The sequence below is a fragment of the Nicotiana tomentosiformis genome, chromosome 11 (genome assembly GCF_000390325.3).
Source record: "Nicotiana tomentosiformis chromosome 11, ASM39032v3, whole genome shotgun sequence".
NCBI classification, from domain to species: Eukaryota; Viridiplantae; Streptophyta; class Magnoliopsida; order Solanales; family Solanaceae; genus Nicotiana; species Nicotiana tomentosiformis.
In genome coordinates, this window is record NC_090822.1 from 1,205,867 (window position 1) to 1,227,924 (window position 22,058).

The 22,058-nt window shown below is 34.2% G+C and overlaps 2 protein-coding genes across 5 annotated transcripts; both read left to right on the forward strand.

Annotated features, from left to right (window-relative positions):
- Positions 1-2,277: 2,277 nt before the first annotated feature.
- On the forward strand, positions 2,278-10,042 carry LOC104102526 (uncharacterized). Of its 4 annotated transcripts, none has more exons than XM_009610254.4 (10): positions 2,278-2,433; positions 2,541-2,661; positions 3,072-5,663; positions 5,750-5,851; positions 6,138-6,290; positions 7,598-7,761; positions 7,908-8,055; positions 8,239-8,358; positions 8,433-8,520; positions 9,377-10,042. In XM_009610254.4, exons 3-10 carry the CDS (start codon positions 3,273-3,275, stop codon positions 9,541-9,543), a joined length of 3,333 nt encoding a protein of 1,110 aa, XP_009608549.1. In that variant the 5' UTR covers positions 2,278-2,433; positions 2,541-2,661; positions 3,072-3,272; the 3' UTR covers positions 9,544-10,042. The 4 variants fall into 4 exon arrangements, with proteins under 4 accessions (XP_009608549.1, XP_033513671.1, XP_070044310.1 ...); XM_033657780.2 differs by having other exon boundaries at positions 3,124-5,663; XM_070188209.1 differs by having other exon boundaries at positions 3,191-5,663.
- Positions 10,043-19,247: 9,205 nt separating this feature from the next.
- Positions 19,248-21,101, forward strand: LOC104102527 (transcription factor MYB36). The gene is made up of 3 exons (XM_009610258.4): positions 19,248-19,520; positions 19,640-19,769; positions 20,085-21,101. Exons 1-3 carry the CDS (start codon positions 19,385-19,387, stop codon positions 20,947-20,949), a joined length of 1,131 nt encoding a protein of 376 aa, XP_009608553.1. The 5' UTR covers positions 19,248-19,384; the 3' UTR covers positions 20,950-21,101.
- The last annotated feature ends 957 nt before the right edge of the window (positions 21,102-22,058 follow it).

Genomic DNA, 22,058 nt, shown 5'->3' on the forward strand with positions numbered 1-22,058 from the left:
TATTAAGACAGACGCCCGAGAAAGAAAGGCTTCGCGTTCGAACATTGGTTGGTCTTAGCTTAACGTGCTAGCCGCTGCTTCATTTCGTATAGTGATAACGCTTTCTCTTTCTTAGCGCTCCGTCCCCCTTGTATAGTAAGGGCTATTTTGGTTGCGCGGCTTTCTCTTATAGGGTGACTTGACTCAGCGGTTAGAATATCGCTTTCATACGGCGAGAGTCATTGGTTCAAATCCAATAGTGGGTAATTGAATTTCTTAACATAAAACTTTAGCGGAACAACAATGATTTTTTTGAAATATAAGAGTATTTTGCACGTTCGAATATCAGCTGTGACAATCTAATATTTTTTTGAAATTTCGTTGTTGCCTTGAACTCGATTCTAAGTTGTCAACAAGTCATTTTCAAGGCTAATTTAAAATAGTATGAAATGATGTACTGCATTAGTTGTAAGTTTGTACTTTGTAATTCACTTCAATTTAATATAGTATTAAATGATGTACTGCATTTGCTTAGTTAACTCCAATCTATCATCGTAATATCTTGTCCAATTATTTTCGAGCAAACCTAGTATACAGTACTAACTTATTAATTACATAAGTTGACTCCAATATTGTATTATAGCTTTAGACCCCAAGCTGGTCAATAACCTAGCTATCAATTTAGTGTGCGTTTCTAACATGTAATTTGTGATAGTTTATGAATCTACAACATAATAGGCTTACAATATTAAGATCCATTTAGTTTTTTTTATTTCCGGTATGGATTCAAATTAATCGAGCAAAATAAAAATTGAATTAATCGAGCAAATCGTATACCAAACATTGAATGAAAAAAAAAATCAACTTAAATTTAAAGTGAATATAGGAAATTTAACCTATATATGTTGAAGACCAATTCAAAGTTGGAGTAGAAAATCTAAATTGTTTAGGATTTGACATTAGTTAATTTATTTAATTAATATCTGGATAAGATTTGTAGTCAATATTACATAGAAATATATTTTTCAATATCTGGTTAAAGTAGGTTTCGTGCTATTATAAATAAGAATGTTGCGAGCTATTTTTCGTGTGAAGTATTGTGTGAAAAATTATAGAGAATATTTAAAGGTTATTTTCCTCCCTTATAAATTGACTACGTGCTCTAATGTGTATGACATGCATTGCTGATTGTACTACTTTCTTCAGTCTTGGTCTAGAATATGATCTTAAATATTAGGGATTCAAATATTATTTTAACTTAATATTAAAGCCAAACTTAGACTTTAAGTTAAAAAAAAATTTAATCAACATGTTTTGACATTATAATATATACATTGTTATTGTACATTTCTTCACGTCAATCTACCATTATGGATCATAATACTACCATTTCAAAATGTGCCTAATGTTAAGATCCAAATATTCCTCCAACTTCAACCTTTGATATTTATTCATTGCTTTTCAATTCACAATTATATCAAAAATATCGTGATTTCAATATTCCGTTCGAATAAAACTTTGCACCACAATTTAAGCATGTGATAAATTATTTTAGGAAAACCTCTTAAATCCAAGAAAGAAAAATATGTTGAGAGAAATAATAAAAATAGCCCTTATATTTCGGATGGACCTAAAATATATTCCTGATCAGTTTTATTTTTTATATTTATGAAAAGTGAATTTAGGGCCTGTTTGGCCATAAACTTTTTTACTTTTTTTTTGAATTTTTTTCTCAGAATCAATGTTTGGCCATGAAAATCTCAAATTTCACTTAAAGTTGAATTTCAGAATTTTTCGAAAATTCGAAAAACTCCAAAAAACAGTTCTTCAAAATTTTCACTTCAAATCAGTTAAAATAATTTAAAAATAGCTCCAAATTGTATTCATTTCCAAAAGCAACTACATTTTTCAAATACTGTTTTCTTTAAATATTTTTTTTTATAACTTTTTTCTAGAATTTCACCGTTCTTAGGTCCAAACGCCCCACTTAGTCTCCATCAAATAGTTGCTTGATTGAAAACAACCTTGATGTACTTTCTAAAAAAATATTCTCCAAAATAAGAAAAGAATTTGTAAAAAATTCACCAGATTTAATTTGGACCATCCATAGTGCCTATTTTTTTCTATTTTTTGTTTATTCTTTTCATCATACAAATATAATATATCCCTAAGAATATTTCAATACACGCTCCTTTAAAGCGAGTGAAAAGAATATACCTAGTCGAAGATAAATTTATGCCTCGATTCCATGTTCCCATATATTGCCAAGTGTCCCTCTACCTGGCATCACCCCTACCCCTTTTACCCCACCCTCTTTTCCTCCACCACCCTACACCAAAAAACAGAGAGAGAGAGAGAGAGCATCAATCATCCCAACCATGGCATCTCCTATTTCTCTCTACAATTTCACACACAAATAAATATCCTTACTTTTAATTTCCACTAGCTTTTAAGGTGACCAATAACTAGTTTTTTTGGGGTTTTTTTTAATCTACCTCTATTTGTTAATTTATTTTTTGGTTTTTAGAGATTAAAGATTAGATTTTTGGAGTTTTTTTTAGGAGATTTAATACAAGAAAGATTGAAACTTTGGTGGGTTTTGTCAAGAATTGGGAGAAAATTGAAAAAGTTTGAAGCTTTGGTGTAATCAGAATTGAGGAGGACGGGCATTTTCTTTATAAGGTAATTTTACTGATTCTTGATGCTCAATTTGGGTTATTTGATTCATTTACTGAATTGGTTTTTGAGGATTTTGAATTTTTGGGTTAATATTTTGAGCTTTCTAGAATTATTTGAGCTACAAATTTGTGCTTTTTTGTGCATATTTGTAAAGAATTGCTGAATTATGTGGGAAATTTTGTGAATCTTTTCTGGGGTTTGGTAATTTTTGCTGGAATTGTGATATTACTGATGCTTAATGCTCATTTGGGTTTTTGATTTATTACTTTAAAGGGTTTGAAGAGTTCCGATTCATTGGCTTAGTATTTTGTATGTTCTTGGATTAATTTGAGCTAAACATTGGTGATTTTAGTTGTTGAGTTCTGTTATTATTTTAAGAATTCTTGAATTTTATATTTGGTTAATATTTCTAGGGCATTGATGATTCTTGGTGGACATGGTTGTTAACTTTGTCGAACTTTCAAGTTGCTGATTTTGGGAGTGTTGAGGTGTGAGTTTGGAGTATTATGAGTTCTGATACTAACTCATATAGGATGAAGGTGTTGGAACTCTGAGTGAGTAAAGGCTGGAATTTTGATTCCTAAGTGAGAGAGCAGCAACCTTTGCTACACTCTATGGATAGCCCCACAATGACCAACCCTGGCTCACTTTGTAGTTCTAACGATGACACGCCACGCGTGAAGTTCTTGTGTAGTTTTTCGGGCAGTATATTGCCGAGGCCTCAGGATGGGAAGCTTCGGTATGTGGGCGGTGAGACAAGGATAGTGAGTGTTCCACGCGATATTTCTTTTGAGGAACTCATGGCGAAAATGAGGGAGATCTTTGAGGGGGCAATGGTATTAAAGTATCAGCAGCCTGATGAGGATCTTGATGCTCTTGTCTCGGTAGTGAATGATGATGATGTGGTCAATATGATGGAGGAATATGATAAGTTGGGTTCTGGTGACGGATTTACTAGGCTCAGGATCTTTCTGTTTTCTCACCCTGATCAAGATGGATCATTGCATTTCTGTGATGGGGATGAGAGGGATAATGAGAGAAGGTATGTGGATGCTTTGAATAGTCTTAATGAATCCCCGGAATACAGAACGGCTCAACATAATGAATTTCAGGTTACAGGTCCATTAGATGATCTCCACGTTGCGGAACCGTGCTTTAATCAGATGAATCTTGATGGTAGCCTCCATAATCTGAGGAGTAACGATGCGCATATGCCTCAGATCAACTTGCGTCACCTTACAATTCCACATATGGGTTTTGCTCAGCCCCAACAATCGGTTAATCAGAGGTATAATGAAATGGAGGCCCCGTGGAGTCCAGCATACTATTCTCCTAGGCAGCCGGGACACCTTGATCCACGGCCAATGTCAGATTTTCCAAATTCTCCTTCATCGTCACGGTACTATTCTCCCTACCCAGAGTTCCAAGAGAAAAGTTTTGATCGAATGCCTGAAGAGTACAGTCGTCTTCAGGTTAACCATCCATCCCTATATGATCATCAGCCTCAATATACGGATAACATACTATTATTTCCGAATGGACCTGTACCAGACAAGGCTGGCTTTCCAGGAAACATCCTTCACGGTGCTAACGCATTTGAGGGGAACAGTATCTGTGAGCATTGCCGAATGACTTTTCAGCGCAATCAACCTCACCCCGATTCCTCTTGGAAGCCTGGAGAACATTCTCATTTCGATATGGTAAATGGATTCCACCAGGTTGCAAATCCTTGTGCTGAGTGCCCACCAAAAAGAGAAATGTTTCCGGTGACTGCCGATGCCAGTTTGCACCACTCATACTACCCCGTCGAACAAACTGATCCTCGTTGCCGTCAGAATGAGACTCATAGTCATGAAAGAGGGTGGAGCGTGCAGCATCAACCAAATGCTCGAGTTGAGGAACCACAGATCCATGCGTCTGGAGCTGGTAGGTCGACAGATCACTATGTTGCGGAAAATGCTGCCAATATATCACTTTCCCATAGCAATTTGATTGACGGGCATCAGGTCCTCGCACAAGGTCTTAATTATGAAGACCTTCGTCACATTCGAACTGGACGGGATCCTGTTCAGGTATATCATGACCAGGTGGTAGCCACGGGATCTCAGATTCATCTTCCCTCCATGGATGATCGTGGAGTTCGATATGGAAATCCACCTTATGCTTATGGACCAGATGCAGCCTACCAGGTTCCTCAAGCAAATATGCCTGCACATTCTTTGTGGAGGAATGTTCAAAGCCCAAGTCAGGGAGGTCCTTCGTACGAGGTTGCTAATCCACCACAGTTGGTCAATGGCTCCGCTAGCCCTGGATTTGTCAGGGGTATAATGGAAAGTAGTTCTAGGTTACAAGCTGGGATGGAGAACCAAAATGCTTGGCTTGATTCTTCACAGAAAAGGGTGGGATTTGATGGTTTTTCCGTTCCTGAATATTCTTATGTACCAGCCCAAAACTTGATCTCAAATGCTCACCCCGTGGGAAATCAGTCCATGCATACTGTGGAAGCTATTCAGGCACCTGGTGGCATTCATACATTTGCTACTCTGGAGGATCCGTCGTTAAAATCTGATTCAGAACCGTTTCTTGGTGATAGGCCAGCCTCATTGAATAGGTCTGGGACAAGGTTAAATGCTGATATGTGTGTTGGCGAGAAGGAGAGTTTTATTCGCCAGGAAGGGGAACAGCTATGTCCTTCAGTGTTGGTGGAAGGCTCTAATATGTGCAGCGGAACTCCGGTAGAAGTATCAATCAACAAAAATTCTAATAACCTTGTATCTCTTGGGTCAACTTGGCTGGAAAATGCTGGAAAAGAAGGTGGTTTTGCAGATACTGAGACTAATCCAAAGGATCAGTTGGCTTGCTTACCTGATCAGATTCCTTCTGCAAAAAAGGTGGAATTACAAAGTGTTAAGGATGTAAAAGCTGAAGTCCAAGAAAATGCCGATTCCATTCACGAGCATGACACTGTTGCTAAAAAGGGGAATGAGAATGATGCAGAGTTAGCTGTGAGGGTCACTATATTATGTTATTAGTTATGTTTTATTATGTGTGATTCTATTTAAAATATAAAATACCATCTCTTGATTTACAGGATGCGAATGGGGGCTTGGAATTTGATTCTGACGACAATGTTAACAATGCCAAGATTGAGCCAACAAAGGCTGAGGAAGAAGCTATCGAGAAGGGATTGCAGGTTCTTAAAATCACTTTGTTCTGTTTCCCCTTCCCTTACTAGTCTCATGCTGACACTCTTTTCTGCATTCCCACTGTAGATTATGGGGAAATCCTTTCTTGTTAAGTTTTGATTCACATTAGTTGCTTCTTCTCTTTCCTCTCAGTTTTTCCTGAGGAGATTATAGGGAAAACCTTCTGCTTTGATTTGTTTATATTTCATTTATTTTTAATGAATATTTTGTCAGGTTTTGTTTGTTTCACACGTATTATTTGAATAAAACTGTATTCATGTTGCGTTGATATAGACAATCAAGAATGAAGATCTCGAGGAGATCCGGGAGTTGGGTTCTGGGACATATGGATCAGTTTATCATGGGAAGTGGAAGGGGTCAGATGTGGCTATAAAGAGAATCAAAGCCAGCTGCTTTGCGGGGAGGCCATCTGAAAGGGAACGTCTGGTATGTCCGTAATCTATACAATTCTTTGATTTCGAAACTTCTGGTTTGTAAGAATGGTGGATCCTATTCTTTTCACTTTCTCACTTTTGTAACAAGTATATTTCTGGGATTTATTTACCATCGGATACTTCTCCATCAGTGGCATCAGAATACTGCAAATGGTTGTAAATGTGAAGATTCATAAGCTCTTTCCTCTTCTCCTTCTGTGCTCCTGCTAAGATTCTTTTGTCAAACTTCCGTGACCCAGATTAGTAAGAAACATGACAAGTCTACTGTTTGCGATCACAGTGATTTGTTGAAAAGAGTCACCTAGATCCACTGATCTCCTAGCAAACCCCGAATTCTCTTCTGCTGTTCTAGTAATGATGAAATAGTGACGTGAACCACTGACTTTCTCTATCCAAATTACAAGGGAAGATTATTAGAGTCCATCCTTTTGTTGAGTTGGATTTGTGAGACTAAAGTTACTACTGATAAATTTTACCTTATAATAAAAAAGACTAAAGTTACTACTAGTAATTGTACTATTTTAATTTTCTACTTTATTAAACTAACCTTTAAATCAAGAGTTCCTAAGTATACCGACGTCTGATCTAAAGAACATACCCAGTAAGTGAATCACATTTTAGCTGAGGCGGTAAACTGTGAAGACGTTGCTGTTCCGCGAACTATATAGATATATATTAGGTAACACTGGTTCCAACTGTCAGTAAGTTATATTACACTGAGCTATAATCCTCTCCTTTTTGCCAATAGTTTTCTGTTGCAATGCGAGCATAGCTTTAAGATGACCACTCTTTCATATCATCTTTATATTGAATGTCTACACAATAAAAACCTAAAATTCCATTATTATCTTTAATGTTAATGAGGAAGAACAAGCCATTTTAGTAGGTGTTATCTGGGAGTAGGCTTTTGAGGCAGATGCCTTTATACTTCTCATACTTTCTCACTGTTCTTACTCTATCCTAGTCCTAGTATTAGGTAGTTATTGTGGATATTCACTGGAAAAGGTCAGTTCTAATATCTACACCTTCTAATTAGAAGTATTGAAATATTACTTTAGCCTTTTTCTACCCAAAAAGGAAGAAAATAAGTGGAAGAAGTTGAAAAGAGGGATCGAAATGACAATGGTCAAGGGTGGTCTAGCATTTCTATCAAAACTTCTGCTTATGACTTGAGTTCTAATGGTGAAATTTAATTTAATCCTACACTTTGCTTATAGCGCCTCTTTCTTTCATTCTGTCTTCATTCTGCAGAATTACTCTATTTTTTAGCCGATCTTATTTTCCTCTTCTGGTCATTAGATTGCAGATTTTTGGAGGGAAGCTCTGACATTAAGTTCACTGCACCATCCAAATGTTGTTTCTTTTTACGGTGTAGTTCGTGATGGCCCAGATGGATCTTTAGCAACTGTTACAGAATTCATGGTTAATGGATCCTTGAAACAGTTTTTACAGAAAAAAGACAGGTACATTTTGCTTTCCAGTTATCTAGGAGGTAACCATCAGAGTTGGACTTCATTATTTTCGTACTTTCATTAAGTTAAAGGACATTATCAATAGTTCTAGATAGTTCGCATCTTCAACATATCTTTGATAACTATTTATTCGACAGGACTATTGATCGTCGTAAAAGGCTTATCATTGCCATGGATACTGCTTTTGGAATGGAGTATCTGCATGGGAAAAATATTGTTCACTTTGATCTGAAATGTGAAAATCTGTTGGTAAATATGCGGGATCCACATCGACCCGTCTGCAAGGTATGATGAATACTCATATTTTCTTTTAGTCTTGGGTATATACTCATATTTGTTAGGCAATATCCTTGAGCGCTACAGCGCAGTCACAAAAATGCATTTGGATTTGTGGAGTTCAGTAACACTGCAACTCTCGTACTGTAGTGGATATATGTAGCGCCTCACACTGCATTGCTTTACCTTTAGATTGGTGATCTTGGCCTATCAAAGGTGAAACAACACACTTTAGTCTCAGGAGGTGTTCGTGGCACTTTACCCTGGATGGCGCCTGAGCTTCTAAGTGGAAAAACTAAGGTGACAGAGAAGGTAAGGTTGTCCTTTAAGTGGAAGTTATGTGTGCTCTTTCATATGAAGTGATCGTTACATTTTCTGCGATGCAGATTGATGTTTACTCTTTTGGAATTGTTATGTGGGAGTTGCTCACTGGTGATGAACCATATGCAGATATGCATTGTGCTTCAATAATAGGTATATGCCCATTCTAAATACATGTTATTCTTCTTTTCTCTTTGTTCGCTAGAGAAATCAATCTCCTCTACTTGCTTGTATCACCTGAAACTTCCCTTAAAATAACCACTGAAAAAAGAACTAAGAAAGAAAGGAGACAATTCACCAAGTGGGTGCAGTATCTGTTTGAATCCCTTTCCATTTGTGACTTTCTATCAATGGTTACTTGTGAATGCTTGCTGATGGACTCTTTAATCTAGGCAGCGAGCGTCTAGGTCATATATGAGAATAGTACCAATTATACTGTACAATGCAATCGAAACGTGATTGATCATTTATGCTGTCTGATGGTTATCCATTTCTATTTGCTGTTGCGGTTGTCTTAATGGCTCTGGCATATTTTCTGTCTTTGCATGGCTAGCCTTGTGATTGTAAATAGTTAAGGAAACGGATTTGGACCTAATTCAACCCCAAGAGCTAGCTCATCAGACAAACAACCCATTCCTCAACCAATGTGGGACACAAACGCCCCCTCACTATGCACGCCCAGCACTAGACAACGACATCTGTGAACAATATGACATGGAGGCCCAACATTGGTTAAAGTGTTAAACCAAGAATTGGGCTGAGTCTATCTGATACACTGTTGAAGTGTGCGACTATCTCATCTAAAAGCTTAAACTATTAGAGAGGTCACACTTTTAATTAATTATTTATTTAGTTATATCTTCAACACAAATTACAGTGATGCAAGGTGTCTGCTTACTATATATGGGCTGTATCTGTTATGTACAAAAACCAGTTTCCGCATTCTGGACGTGTGTAAATATTTTCATATTACTTAGAGGGATTACTCATCTTGTTTTTTGATATATAGGAGGAATTGTTAACAATACACTGCGTCCACAAATACCAACATGGTGTGATCCTGAATGGAAAGCGCTGATGGAGAGTTGTTGGGCCCCTGATCCTGCAGAGAGGCCATCATTCTCAGAAATCTCTCAAAAATTGAGAACTATGGCAGCGGCAATGAACGTGAAATAATGCCTGTTTCAGGAGTTACCATACTCACTCCTTCCAAAACAATCAGTCGTTCACATATTGACCGAGAAAGATGAAAATAAACGGTAGCCCATGTTTCACGTCGATGTTGTTACTGTCTCCCAAGATGGCACCAAACTTTAATAAACATTTCATATATATGTTTTCCCGTCCGGTAACTTCATATGGCCTATTAACAATATGAAGTCATTGCAACACGGACGTCCTAGTGCTATATTGAAGATCATATTACAAAACTTTGAATCATACTATGGTCTTGAAGCCGAGTAGTACGTTTATGCATCTTCCGAAAGACCATCGGGGTTGGCTGGCATTTCAACTTTGTGCAGGTCTCAGCATATGTTAAGGTTATGATGATGCTGTGCAGTTCATTCAGATATTGATTTTTCTTGTTTCAGATATCTGTTGGAACTGGTAAAGCAGTGTATATAAATTAATGACAATTTACACATCCGAAGTTATATGATTTTCATTTTCTGTATTACATTAGCATACAGCCATACAGTATAAAATCTGTAGGCAGGTAAGTTGCTCACTTTTGCAATGAAGGAAGCACCCATTGCTCTACCTGGTTGAATTTTGAAGTGTAACAAGTTGTTGAGATAAGGTCCCCTTAAGTTTTATACACAAAGTTATACTCTGCACCATATCCTTTGTAATTTTTATGTCCCATAGCTTCGACATATCATTTCGCCTTGTTTATTTTCAGTGCAAGAGTGCTCGATTAGTGAGGTTTTTACTCTTTCAAGGGTGATCTATTCTAGGCAAATCTCGTAGATCTCTGTCACGATTTAAGCCCGTGGCACTTGTTGTTCGCTTTAAGGCCAACATGGTTATGCCATATTGAGCTACAAAAGTGCGTGTATCATGTGAATTTATTTTATGCCTTATAAAGTACTTTACTTTCTTCTTTCATTTCGATGTGGGGTTCGCCTAAAGTGACATGTGCACCCCTTCTTAAGAAGTTTGCCAGCTGAAGCCTGCCAGTGCTGCTTGACGCCCCTCATCGGCCTGTCCTCTGTCATGGACGTTACACTCTTCCAGCGTCCCTATCTCTTTTATTATTGAGCATTCATTTAGCTTTTTTCGGTGGTGATCCAAACTGTTTGATAAAGCCAATCTTCTCAATGTCTAACTAGCCGATCTTGACCCCTATAACTTTGAGGCAAAACATCGAAACGAGTTTCACAATGATTATTAATTTATCAGGAATATCTTCTTTTATTTGTACTTGAAACCGACAGTATTTTATTTGTACTTGAAACGGACAGTATGAGCAAGCAGCCTGGCACAGATGAAGCTAACTCTTATCTCAAGCAAAAATAAACTTATGATTGCCCTCTACCTTTGCTAATTCTTGTGTGTTCTTCTAGCTTATTGTCTAGTTATTCTAGGATCATCTTCTAACTAAATAAAGATGGAGCTAAGTGCATGAAACTAAATATAAAATTTAGTTTATATTTAATAAAGATACATCAAAAATTGATATTTTCTTGTCCCAATCTACCAAACCAACCTAACTAAGGCAAGCTAGTGTTTGTATAAACACCTAGTTGACTTAATTCCTTTCTTCTGTTGTTTCCTTTTTTTTTTTCCTTTTATTTGACTAGTTTCCTAATTTTTGCTGGGTCCAATTAGTTTTTAAAGGAATTAAAAAAGAATAGAGTTAAGAGTAAAAGCAAAGGTCAAATTCCTTGACATCATCAAATGATAGTTGATATCTCTAGAAACTGCACAAGTCCTTTTGCGTACCTAATACGCGGGATTGTACTTTTCAACAAAACGTCAACTTTTGTATGCACCATTTTGACTTACTACGTGTCAAGTGGATACTCTTATAGTGATTTTATTATAACAGAAGAAAAAACTATTGGTGTTGAGAAATTAGATGGCAAAAATGTAAGTAACTTCCAATGGCCAATGGGTTGATTTTACTTGCAACAAAAAGCATGTTTGTCTGCTTATTAAAACAAACAAAAACATTACAAAACTATCATAGTGTACAAAGTATTCCGTATTCACAGGGTTCGAGGAAGTGCCGTACCCTAAAAGATATAGTGTAGACAGCATACCGCAATAAAGTTTTTTCCTAGTTTAATCGTTCGATATCGGTACCCACTAACTTCGCTAATTTAGATTTGCATTATATAAAGTTTGTTTAAGGGAAAGCTAGAACTTCCTATCAAGAATTTTTTCATTCACGAAATTCGAATAAGATATTAAGAGCGGAGGAATCCATGCATTCCGCCATATCTCTGTGTGGTTTATCAATATTGTTAGATTATTATTTTTTGTTATATATATATATAGTTGATTAATTAATGAGTGTAATTTCTTGAATTCTTGTCATTCATCTAATTTTCTGGTGTTTCTACTGCATTTGAATTTGTTATCTTTTGTTTAAATCAGTCCAGTTCTTTTTCTCTAGAAAGTGTAGACATTTAAAAATTTAAACCACTTAAATGTGGTCGAATCCGATAGCTTTAATCCAAATTTTATATTTGTCTTAAAAAATTCATTAAATATACATAAATTATTAAGGTTACAACTTAGTAACTTAAAAATTCTGAATCCATAAATTCAAATCATGGCTCCGCGCGTCTCTTACATGACCTTTCATGAAAGTTAACTAAATCATTGCAATTAAAAAAAGTAGTACATACTCATGTTGATGTAACTATAAAAAGGGGGTTAGCTTTACATATATTTATAGCGTAAAGAACTTTTATCTGATTATAATATTTTAACATGCTGAAACAATAACCTGCCTTATTTTTTATGTTACTAAACTTACTTTTAAAGACGTTTATTTCTAATTATTTTTTAAAATAACCTGATAGTATTAAAGTTCTTTTCAATAGTAGTTGTTCACAACTAACCTGATACATATCAATATATAGTACTTTAAGATACAGAGTAAATAATTTAATTTGGCAACCAATTAAATCAAATACTTTGGAGCAACGGTAAAGTTTTCTCCGTATGACCTATAGGCAGTGGCGGAGCCACATTGAAGCAAGGGGTGTCAAGCGACACCCCTTCGTTGAAAAATTATACTATTTTGCTTGATTAATTTTTTAATGTATATTTACTATACGTTGACTCTCCTTGACTTTTCGATGTATCTAATTATTTATATTTTGACACCCCTTGATGAAAATTCTGAATCCGTCACTGCCTATAGGTCACGGGTTCGAGCCGTGAAAACAACCACTAATGTTTGTATAAAGGTATGTTGTCTATATTACATCTCATGAGGTGCGTTCCTTCCCCCGACCCTGCCTAAATGGAGATGCTTTGTGCACCGGATAACATAAATGTATATAAGTTAAATCCAGCAGAATTATAATATAAAAGCACACTCATTTGATGTTTACAAATAAAGGTATATTGGGATAAAGAGTGATAAACAGTAGCAATCGGAAACGAAAGAATATAATCAAATTAGAAGTTTGTAAATAAATGCATGGTAACGTAATAATAAAGTCGTTAAAGAGATAAGGCCAAGTCAATTTCCTTGGATACCAGAATGTGATATAGTAATTCATTATGGGTTTGTTAAAAGAGGGGTTGACAATCGTACAGATGAGTTAAGAATTAATTTTTATATTCTTTTATAATATATAGTATTATCCTACAAAAAGTGAATGAAGTGATAATAACAGCTACATTAATTTAAGGGTGCAGATTATTAATTATTGTTGAAGAAAAACAAAAGTCATTAAGGGTCTACTTCAAAGAATATTTGGTTAGATTATATAGAAAATTAATTATTTTTAAAGTTCATATATATCAAGAGTCCATTGTAGGGCATCTTTGTCAACCCTCCTGTAATTAGCTAGATCAATTGTTTTCTGGTTCCTAGGTCTATATATAATTAATACACCTTATTTATATTTAAATCCCCCTTCCTTAATTAATGTCTCTTTCTTTAATTCTTTGCATATATATAGGTACTGAGCCTACAGGTGGATCATAGTTTCATAGTTTAATTTTCTAAATTATGGTCTTAATCTACTTTATTATTTGAATGTTGTTCATATATGAACATCGTGAAGTGGATAAGAATATGAGACTTACTAATAAAGTTAAAGAGACCACCGTGTGTTACGTAGGGATGGATCAGATCCCTTTACACTTAACTTGAGTTCTCGTATTTAAGTTTGAGTATGGAAAAAATCGCGGTAGGGAACGCTTCTCCCCTTAATTTACATTATATGGCGCAAATTTGAATTAGTCAAAATTCCAAAGTACCTATCAAACACCGGATAAAAAACCAAAAAAAGAAAAGCAAAGAGAAATTTCTCTCCCTCTCTCTCTATTTTCTGCGACTAGCATGAATGATATATTTAAAAATTTGAAGGATGCATGTTATACCAAATATTTTCGCTAATATTTTCCATCTTGACTTACCAAAGTTAAGAGTACAAAGCTGCTTTGACAATTGCATGCCTGATGCCTCCTTTAACAGTGGACATATTCGACGGTATTGTATCGTATTGTTACTTTATATATAATATTTATTTTGATTGTTACTTAAATTTTATTGTATCATATCGATATCGTTACGTAACAACGAAAAATGCTATTTTATAGTACGACCGATTTGATGTGGTAGCGTCGTTACCTTATTTTTTTCTCTTATCTTGCCCTTTTCTCTTATTAAATATTTTTATTTTATCCTTTACCCTACCTCTTTATATAATAATATTATCTCGTACCTTACTTTTTCTTTATAATATTACAAATTTATTCTTCATATTCTTGGTGCATGGCATTATATATGACACGATTACAAACAATACAATCTATCGAAACGTATACATCAAAACGCTACAATACAATATAATACAATACTATACGGTACATTATGAAACGATAGATAGCCATTCAAACAAGCAATAAGCGATTGGATACTGCTTTCATTTTGATTCATTGAAAGAATTGGCTAAGCTTAAAATTTATAGAGTTAACAAAAGTAATATATCAAAATATAGTCTTAAGGAATTCTATTTATTCGAAGAGAATTAGAAAACTCACATAATTTCGAAAAGATTAGCCCCTTTAATAAGAATGTAACACTAAGATTTATGTTATTAAATAAGGATCAAGTCTTCCTCTGCTTCACCCCTATGTAGATGTCAATTTCAACAGCAAGGAGTGCCGAGGGGAAAACATTACGTGATTTCTTCTCTTAAGTATTGATGAGTAGAATTATAAGATATTTGTACTGGAATTACTGTCTTTTGATAGGAGGTAGCAAGTTTCCAATGGAATAGTCGAGGTAAGCACAAATTAGCCCCTACACCAGCTATATTTGTTTATAGCCTGTTTGGCCGAGCTGCAAAAATTAGTAACTTATTTTGAGAAGTGCTTTTTCTCAAAAGTAATTGTGGTGAGAAGAAATTTGTGTTTGACTAATTAATTTAAAAAGTACTTCTACGCAGTAATTAGTGTTTGGCCAAGCTTTTAAAACTGCTTCTAAGCGTATTTTTCTCAAAAGTGCTTTTCAAAAAATGCTTGCTAATTAATTTGAAAAGTACTTCTACGCAGTAATTAGTGTTTGGCCAAGCTTTTAAAACTGTTTCTAAGTTATTTTTCTCAAAAGTGCTTTTCAAAAAATACTTTTGGGAAAAAACTATTTTTTTATATTTCTCCAAAACTGCTTCTGCTTCTCCTCAAAAACACTTTTTTCTTCAAAAAGCTTGGCCAAACACATTAACTTTGAAAAATAAGCATTCTAGAATTGGAGAAATTTGGCCAAATAGGCTATTACTCTGTTTAATAAACACTAAATAATTAAATTAGTGTTGAAGTCCAAATAGAAATAATTCCAACAAACCGATATCAAGTATATTAGCTACTAGCAAAAAGCATCATTTAACAGAAACAGAAGTAATAGTTATTAAGCAACACTAAAGCAAGAAATCTACATTTTAACTACCAAGATATATACTTATATCTAGAAAAATTAAAGATCTTTATGAGGCTCGTTTATTAATTAATTTATCAAAAACATTCAAAATAATTTTAGAAGTTTAGAAAAACAACTATTCTTGACTCGCTGACTAATTTATAAAAAGAAGGGTAGCCGCACAAAGCATTCTGTATTTACGCAGGATTCGAGGAAGGGCCGTACCCCTAATGTTGTGACATAGACAACATATCCTAATGTAAGTATTAGTGGCTGCTTCCACTGCTCGAACGCGTGACTTATAGATCATACGAAAACAGTCTACCCTAATACACATATTAGTCGACGACTAATATATCATATACAATATGCAAAAAATACTTTATTACTAGTTTAAAAGTACTTTTCTCAATACGAACTACCCTTCCCCACACACCCTCTTATTCTACACCATTTGCATATTCGTACCAAGATTTTCTCAAATCCCCTTCACAAAATTTATGAAAACTAACTAATGAGCTTACCTTTTAGCCCTAGGTAACTTATTGATAATTGAGATTCCAAGAAGTCAAAAGACACATACTTAGCTAAAAAAACTAATAAGTTGTATGATATGAGAGGTTGGGAAGAAAAAATATGTGGGGTTGTTTTGGTTGAAGATTTGCAAAAAGATATTCCCCTTTTCCACCCTAATAAAATCTAAAATTTGAATTTAATGGGTTCAACTTTTAACTACATTTAATGTACTTTTGAAAATGAAATATTTAAAATGGAGTATGGCTCCGGATCTATTGCATCATATTTGCTATGGCCTCAGGGACGAGAGGAGGCAAATGCTCCCAAAATAGACCCGACCTTGTGCCGATTGAAGCTTCTCCTCGGGCTGAGTTCTTGCGAAATTTCTTGCAATTTTATTAAAAAAACTATTCAAGAACAAATTTAGCGAGACTAATCTAATATTATTCAACATTAAATAAAAATTAGGGCATGCCAAACTTGGGGCGGTTTCTGCCTTTTAACACGCGGTACACCATGTTTTTCGCATATATTTTCATGTTTGGTGTCGAAAATATTCCGTTCAATAGAAGCCATAGCTAATTAATAAGATACATTACCACTAGCTAGCTAGATATTAGTTTAGGTGCGTAAAGTAAAGTCAATTAAGTTACAACCAATGATACCACATTATATTATTATTTTGGTATTTAGCCAACAGAGAACCATACTTATCTTCTTAATTATATTTTCAAATAATTATATTTTCTACCAGCCAAGTGTTGGGGTCTTGTTTGATGATGCATGAAATTGCCAGTGTCAATGGAGAGAGAGATTCTTAGCTAAGGAGAAAGACAAACAGAAACATGTTTTCTTCTTCCTAAAGATCTGAGTCCATTTGCTTATTAATTTATTAAACACCTTTTGAAAATTTGATAGTTTTCTGCTTGTTATTTCTTTGCAAGTGCGGTTCTGGACCTCTTTGTCCTTCTAATAATCTTATTTAATACAACTTAAAATGTTTTTATTAGGAAATAATTTAATATTTAGTAGAGGGACCAAGGTCAATGAAGCTGGCTTGTTCTCTCTCTCAAAAATGCTTTGAATATTTAAGAATATATTCATTTGTTTTTTTCTTGCATTTCTTTTTTAAAAGTTATTTCCATGTTCTTGATAATTGATTTTGAAACCCTAGCCAACTTGTTTCAATTAGGGTGTCTAAAAGCAACTAAATTATGACAATTACCCTTATTGCCGTAATCAGCGACTTAACTCGTTGATATGTAAGAAGATCTTATTAATTTATTGCATTAATTAAGACTTTATGGTGCGTTTATGACGGAGCGGAAATAAAAATGACTTTTACACTAGGATATTTTTCTTTAAAAAATAATTGAATTAAGTAAAGTTCATCTTGATTCTATAGTAATTGAAGCCACGATAACATAGAAGAACTAAATGTCTTTCTATGAGGCTTCATCAATTACGTAACTATTGCTAACAAAAAAAAAAGAAGGAAAAAATGACGTCGCTCTATATTTTTTTTTTATATATATATATATATATATATATATATATATATTTTCCGAGTACGGAATATAAATAGTTTCGGCCGCGAGCTAAAAATGAACTTTGCCCAAAAATTAATCTTTCAGTTTAAGTTATATATATTGTGTAAGGAATTTTTACACGCATCCTATCTTATTTTCAAGATTAAAACTCCCATACTTTAAGAAAACTTACATGTAAATATTCTTTGACGAATCTGATAGCATAAAGAATTCTTTATACGGACATAGTATATAACTTAAACTCTTGATATTTTCTTTTCTAGTAACCTATAGATATTTGCGTTAACTCTCTTTCTTTTATCCCAAATGTTTTATAGAGAACTCTTTTAATTGGCTTTCTCATACCCTCAACTTTGCCCAGAACTAATTTAAGTACTTAGGCTGGTTCCATCAAAATGAACCAATAAGAATATGAATAAATTGTCAAAGTATATGCAAGTTGGCTGACATAAAATGCCCTATCAAGTTGGAGTCCAAACAGTTCACCCACATAAATATGTTGCTCCATCTTAATTTATTTCACTTCTTTCTTCTTGATCATTTAAACAATTTTTCGCATCAAGTACTAAAAAAGTCATTTACTCGAAAATGGAACATAAATTAAGTCTTAGAAACTACTTGAGAACGACAACCATAAATAATTCGTTCTTCACGAGACATAAATACGGGGATTGAGAAAATACATGTTAAATAATGGCAGAGAATTAATTTGCTTATATTAGTTTGTGTACGGGTTTCTAAAGGGGCTTATAATGTCTTAGAGCTATTCGATCCATTCTTTTAAATTTTTAGATTGAATGCTCAAATTCTTTCATATGGTATCAGAAGGACACGATCTTCTCTCACATCTAAAATCGGGTTAACGTACAGGAGGATGTTAGAGAATACACTTGTCCTCATTAGTTCGTGTAACAGTTTCCAAAGGAGTTCATAATTTTTTGAGTTACTCCTATCCATCTAATTTTACTTGAGGTTTTTGGATTGAATGCTCAAATTCTTTTGCAAGTGAATAAACAAAGAAACTTGATACCCTTATAATGGTTTGTTCATATTTACCAAGAGCTTCCTTTTAAAGCATTTTTCAGTTATATGTTCCTTTTTCTGCGGCACCTCGATAGGACATGAGCGTGAAAGGGGTTCATGAATCAGTTTGCATATTGATTTGTCCCCGATATCTCTTGGGACATTGACACAATCGATCGACCTTTGATATATATCAGACATTGTATTCTCCAGATAATTCAAATCGAAGCAATTTTAGTTAAGTTCCAAACTGTGGCAGTGCATTTTAGATATATTTCGAATACATAGATGTTATTTAGTTACGATACAAGTTAGAATGAATATATGTGTTGCAAATTATTTATTGGAGACAAATTTATCTTTGTCTGCATCAATACCTAACGAAAGTAGAGCAATAATCCAAGATTTTTAGGGCAAGGTTGGCGACAAACTAAGAGGATGGAGCCTTCTTTCTTGATTTTAGCTGTAGAATTTCATCCACATAATAAGATAACATATTATGGAAAAAGCTAGCAATTTAAATATTATATTTTGAGAGAAATTTTGTATAGTACTTTGTCATGTTATTAAAAAAATATTAGCAGTAAGCTAATCCAAAAATGACAGAGTAAGAGAGAGTCACAAAAACCCTAGAGGAGAAGACTTTTTGGTTTTCAAAAGTATCACATCATCCACTCTTTTCTACCTATAAAACCAAGTCTTCTCTTCCAATATTTTTCAAACCAACATTCACAAGTTCAAGAATCAAAGGTTTTAAGAGATAGAGAGAAGAAGTAATTTGGAAGAAAACTTTATTAGAAGAAAAAAAGTTGAAAAAAAAATGGGCAGAGCTCCTTGTTGTGACAAAAATAATGTGAAGAAAGGTCCATGGTCACCAGAAGAAGATGCAACACTCAAAGCATATATTGAAGAAAATGGCACTGGTAATAACTGGATTGCTCTTCCCCAAAAAATAGGTATCATCTTCTTCTCCTTGTCTCTCTCTATATTATTCGTTTCGATCGAGAAATACCTTTAAAAATTGAGAATTGTTTTCAAGACTAATTTGATTGATTTTAAAAAAATATTTTTTTAGGGCTTAAGAGATGTGGAAAGAGTTGCAGGCTTAGATGGCTCAATTACTTAAGACCTAATATTAAACATGGTGGATTTACTGAAGAAGAAGACAACATCATTTGCAGCCTCTATATTAGTATTGGCAGCAGGTATATATTCATCTCTCTCTCACACACATGCACACAGAAAAACACAAACAATAACAACAAAAGTAATGGAAATCCAACTAAATTACTTGTCCTTTAGTTCTTGTTAGAGATCATTATTAGGAATATCTCACATCTCCAAGGTTCTTAAGACCTATATATTTTTATTCATGAATTGCTTTTTGATGATCCAAATTCCTTTCTCAGAGTTCACTTTGTTTAAGTGTATAACGGTCTCATATGAAAGCTTAAGCTGTTATATTATGTCATGGCGAACTTAGTCTGATTATGTTTAAAACCCTTTTGTGAAAACTTTAGGTGGTCTATAATAGCTGCACAACTTCCTGGAAGAACAGATAATGATATCAAGAATTACTGGAATACTCGATTGAAGAAGAAGTTGCTCGGGAAAAGAAAACAATCTCAAATGAACAGATTATTACTTGCTAGTGGTGGTCAAGATCTTAAGGAAACAAATGGATTAGAAGAAAATTCCCTATTTCAAAACCTAAGCAACTCGGCTCTCGAAAGGCTTCAACTTCATATGCAACTTCAAACCCTTCAAAACCCTCTTTCTTTCTATAATAATCCTGCACTTTGGCCTAAGTTAACCCCTCTTCAACAAAAAATGATCCAAACCCTACAAGCTAATGGCTTAAATGAGAGTCAATCACCTATTTTCGCACCGATAAATCCTAGTGATAACCAAGCTCATGAACTAGGGCAAAAAGTTGTCATCAATGAATTTGCTAATACCATGACCAATTTCAAGGTGAATGAAGTGGAAAAAAGTACCACGAATAAAGGCATATCATCTTCAGACAGTACTCCTATTGTGTCTAACAATCAAAGAAATGTTCTTGACAAAAACATAGGGCAAGAAAACACAAGAGAAATCCAAGTCCAAATCCAGGGTGTTCAAGGGTTTACTCAGGCCGAGATCGATGACCTAATTCTCAACAAAGGAATTGGCTTTAATCTACCATCAGAAAATCACCAAATAGCTGAATTTGATTGTTTTAAAGAGATGGATGATGGATCAAGGGACAATTTGGCATGGTGGTCTAATGAGTTTGATACAAATACAGCTTCTTCATCAAATTCTTGGGGTTCATCTTCCAATATTTTTCAACAGACTGAAGGAATGTATCAAGATTATGCACTAGGGTATAATTTGCAATGATAGATTTATGAGGTATAGAGGTATTCAATACTATTGCAAGGGGAAATAGGAGAGCTTTGGGTAAAGGGTGTTTGTAAATTTGTGTGAATAATGCTTTCTCTTTGTCATCTTGCCAAATAACTTGTATGACATGACTGTCAGTTAATATTTTCCTTTTTTTTTTTTTTTGTTATCTCTCAATGTAAAACATATAGTAATATTATGCATCTAAAGTCCATATTAAGAGTTATCTTAACTAGAGTGAGTAATCACAAACTATTTCTATCGGTTCACGAATCGAAAATCTATTTCCACAGCAAGCCCCAGAATGGGTACATGTGTACTTAGTCGTGCAACATTCGAGTTTTTGTTTTAAGGGACATTCTTGTACATCTCCTTACTTTATAGCAGTTATTTTTTCGATTCTAGAAAATATAACTTTCGAGAAGAATGAAATGTGCGTTCATCCTTCAATAATTTCGAGAGAAGTACGTTAACGTTTGTACGTTAATTTGTAGAACATCGAAATAGTTAATGATTTGAATTGAGGTGCGAAGTGTACTAGGTTCTGAACATGGAGAGTTTTAGGTTATAATAATTCAACAATTTAGTTAATTTTGAGATATTTCATAACTACTCCTTGCTACCACTTATCATTAGGAGTCGTTATGTTCCAAAGGCAAATTATATAAAAATAAGTAATGCAGAAATTATAATATAGAGATTACAATGTATCGACTATATCTTGTTTGATGGTTGGTTCGTTGTGTTAAAAGTTAGTATTTAACCTATAATTTAAAATAGGTGTTTACTTTAAAGTAAAAGATTGCTTTATATGAAGGTTCTTTTTGTTATTTTAATTGTTTTAATTCATTATTAAATAACGCCACACCTAAATAGAAATTGACATGCTAGAAAATATAGGACAAATAAAACTAACAAAAATAAATAAAAATGTTTTACTTGTGGAAGCATAAAAGTTTTAGCAAATATCTGTCCTACAAGAGTTAATGAGTAGAATCCCTTCATATTCTTAATTATTCTACATTCTTCCCGCATAAGATGATTATAAATTATTGCATTAATTTTGCAAGTATTATGCGGAAAGAAAAAGTATAAAACAAACAATT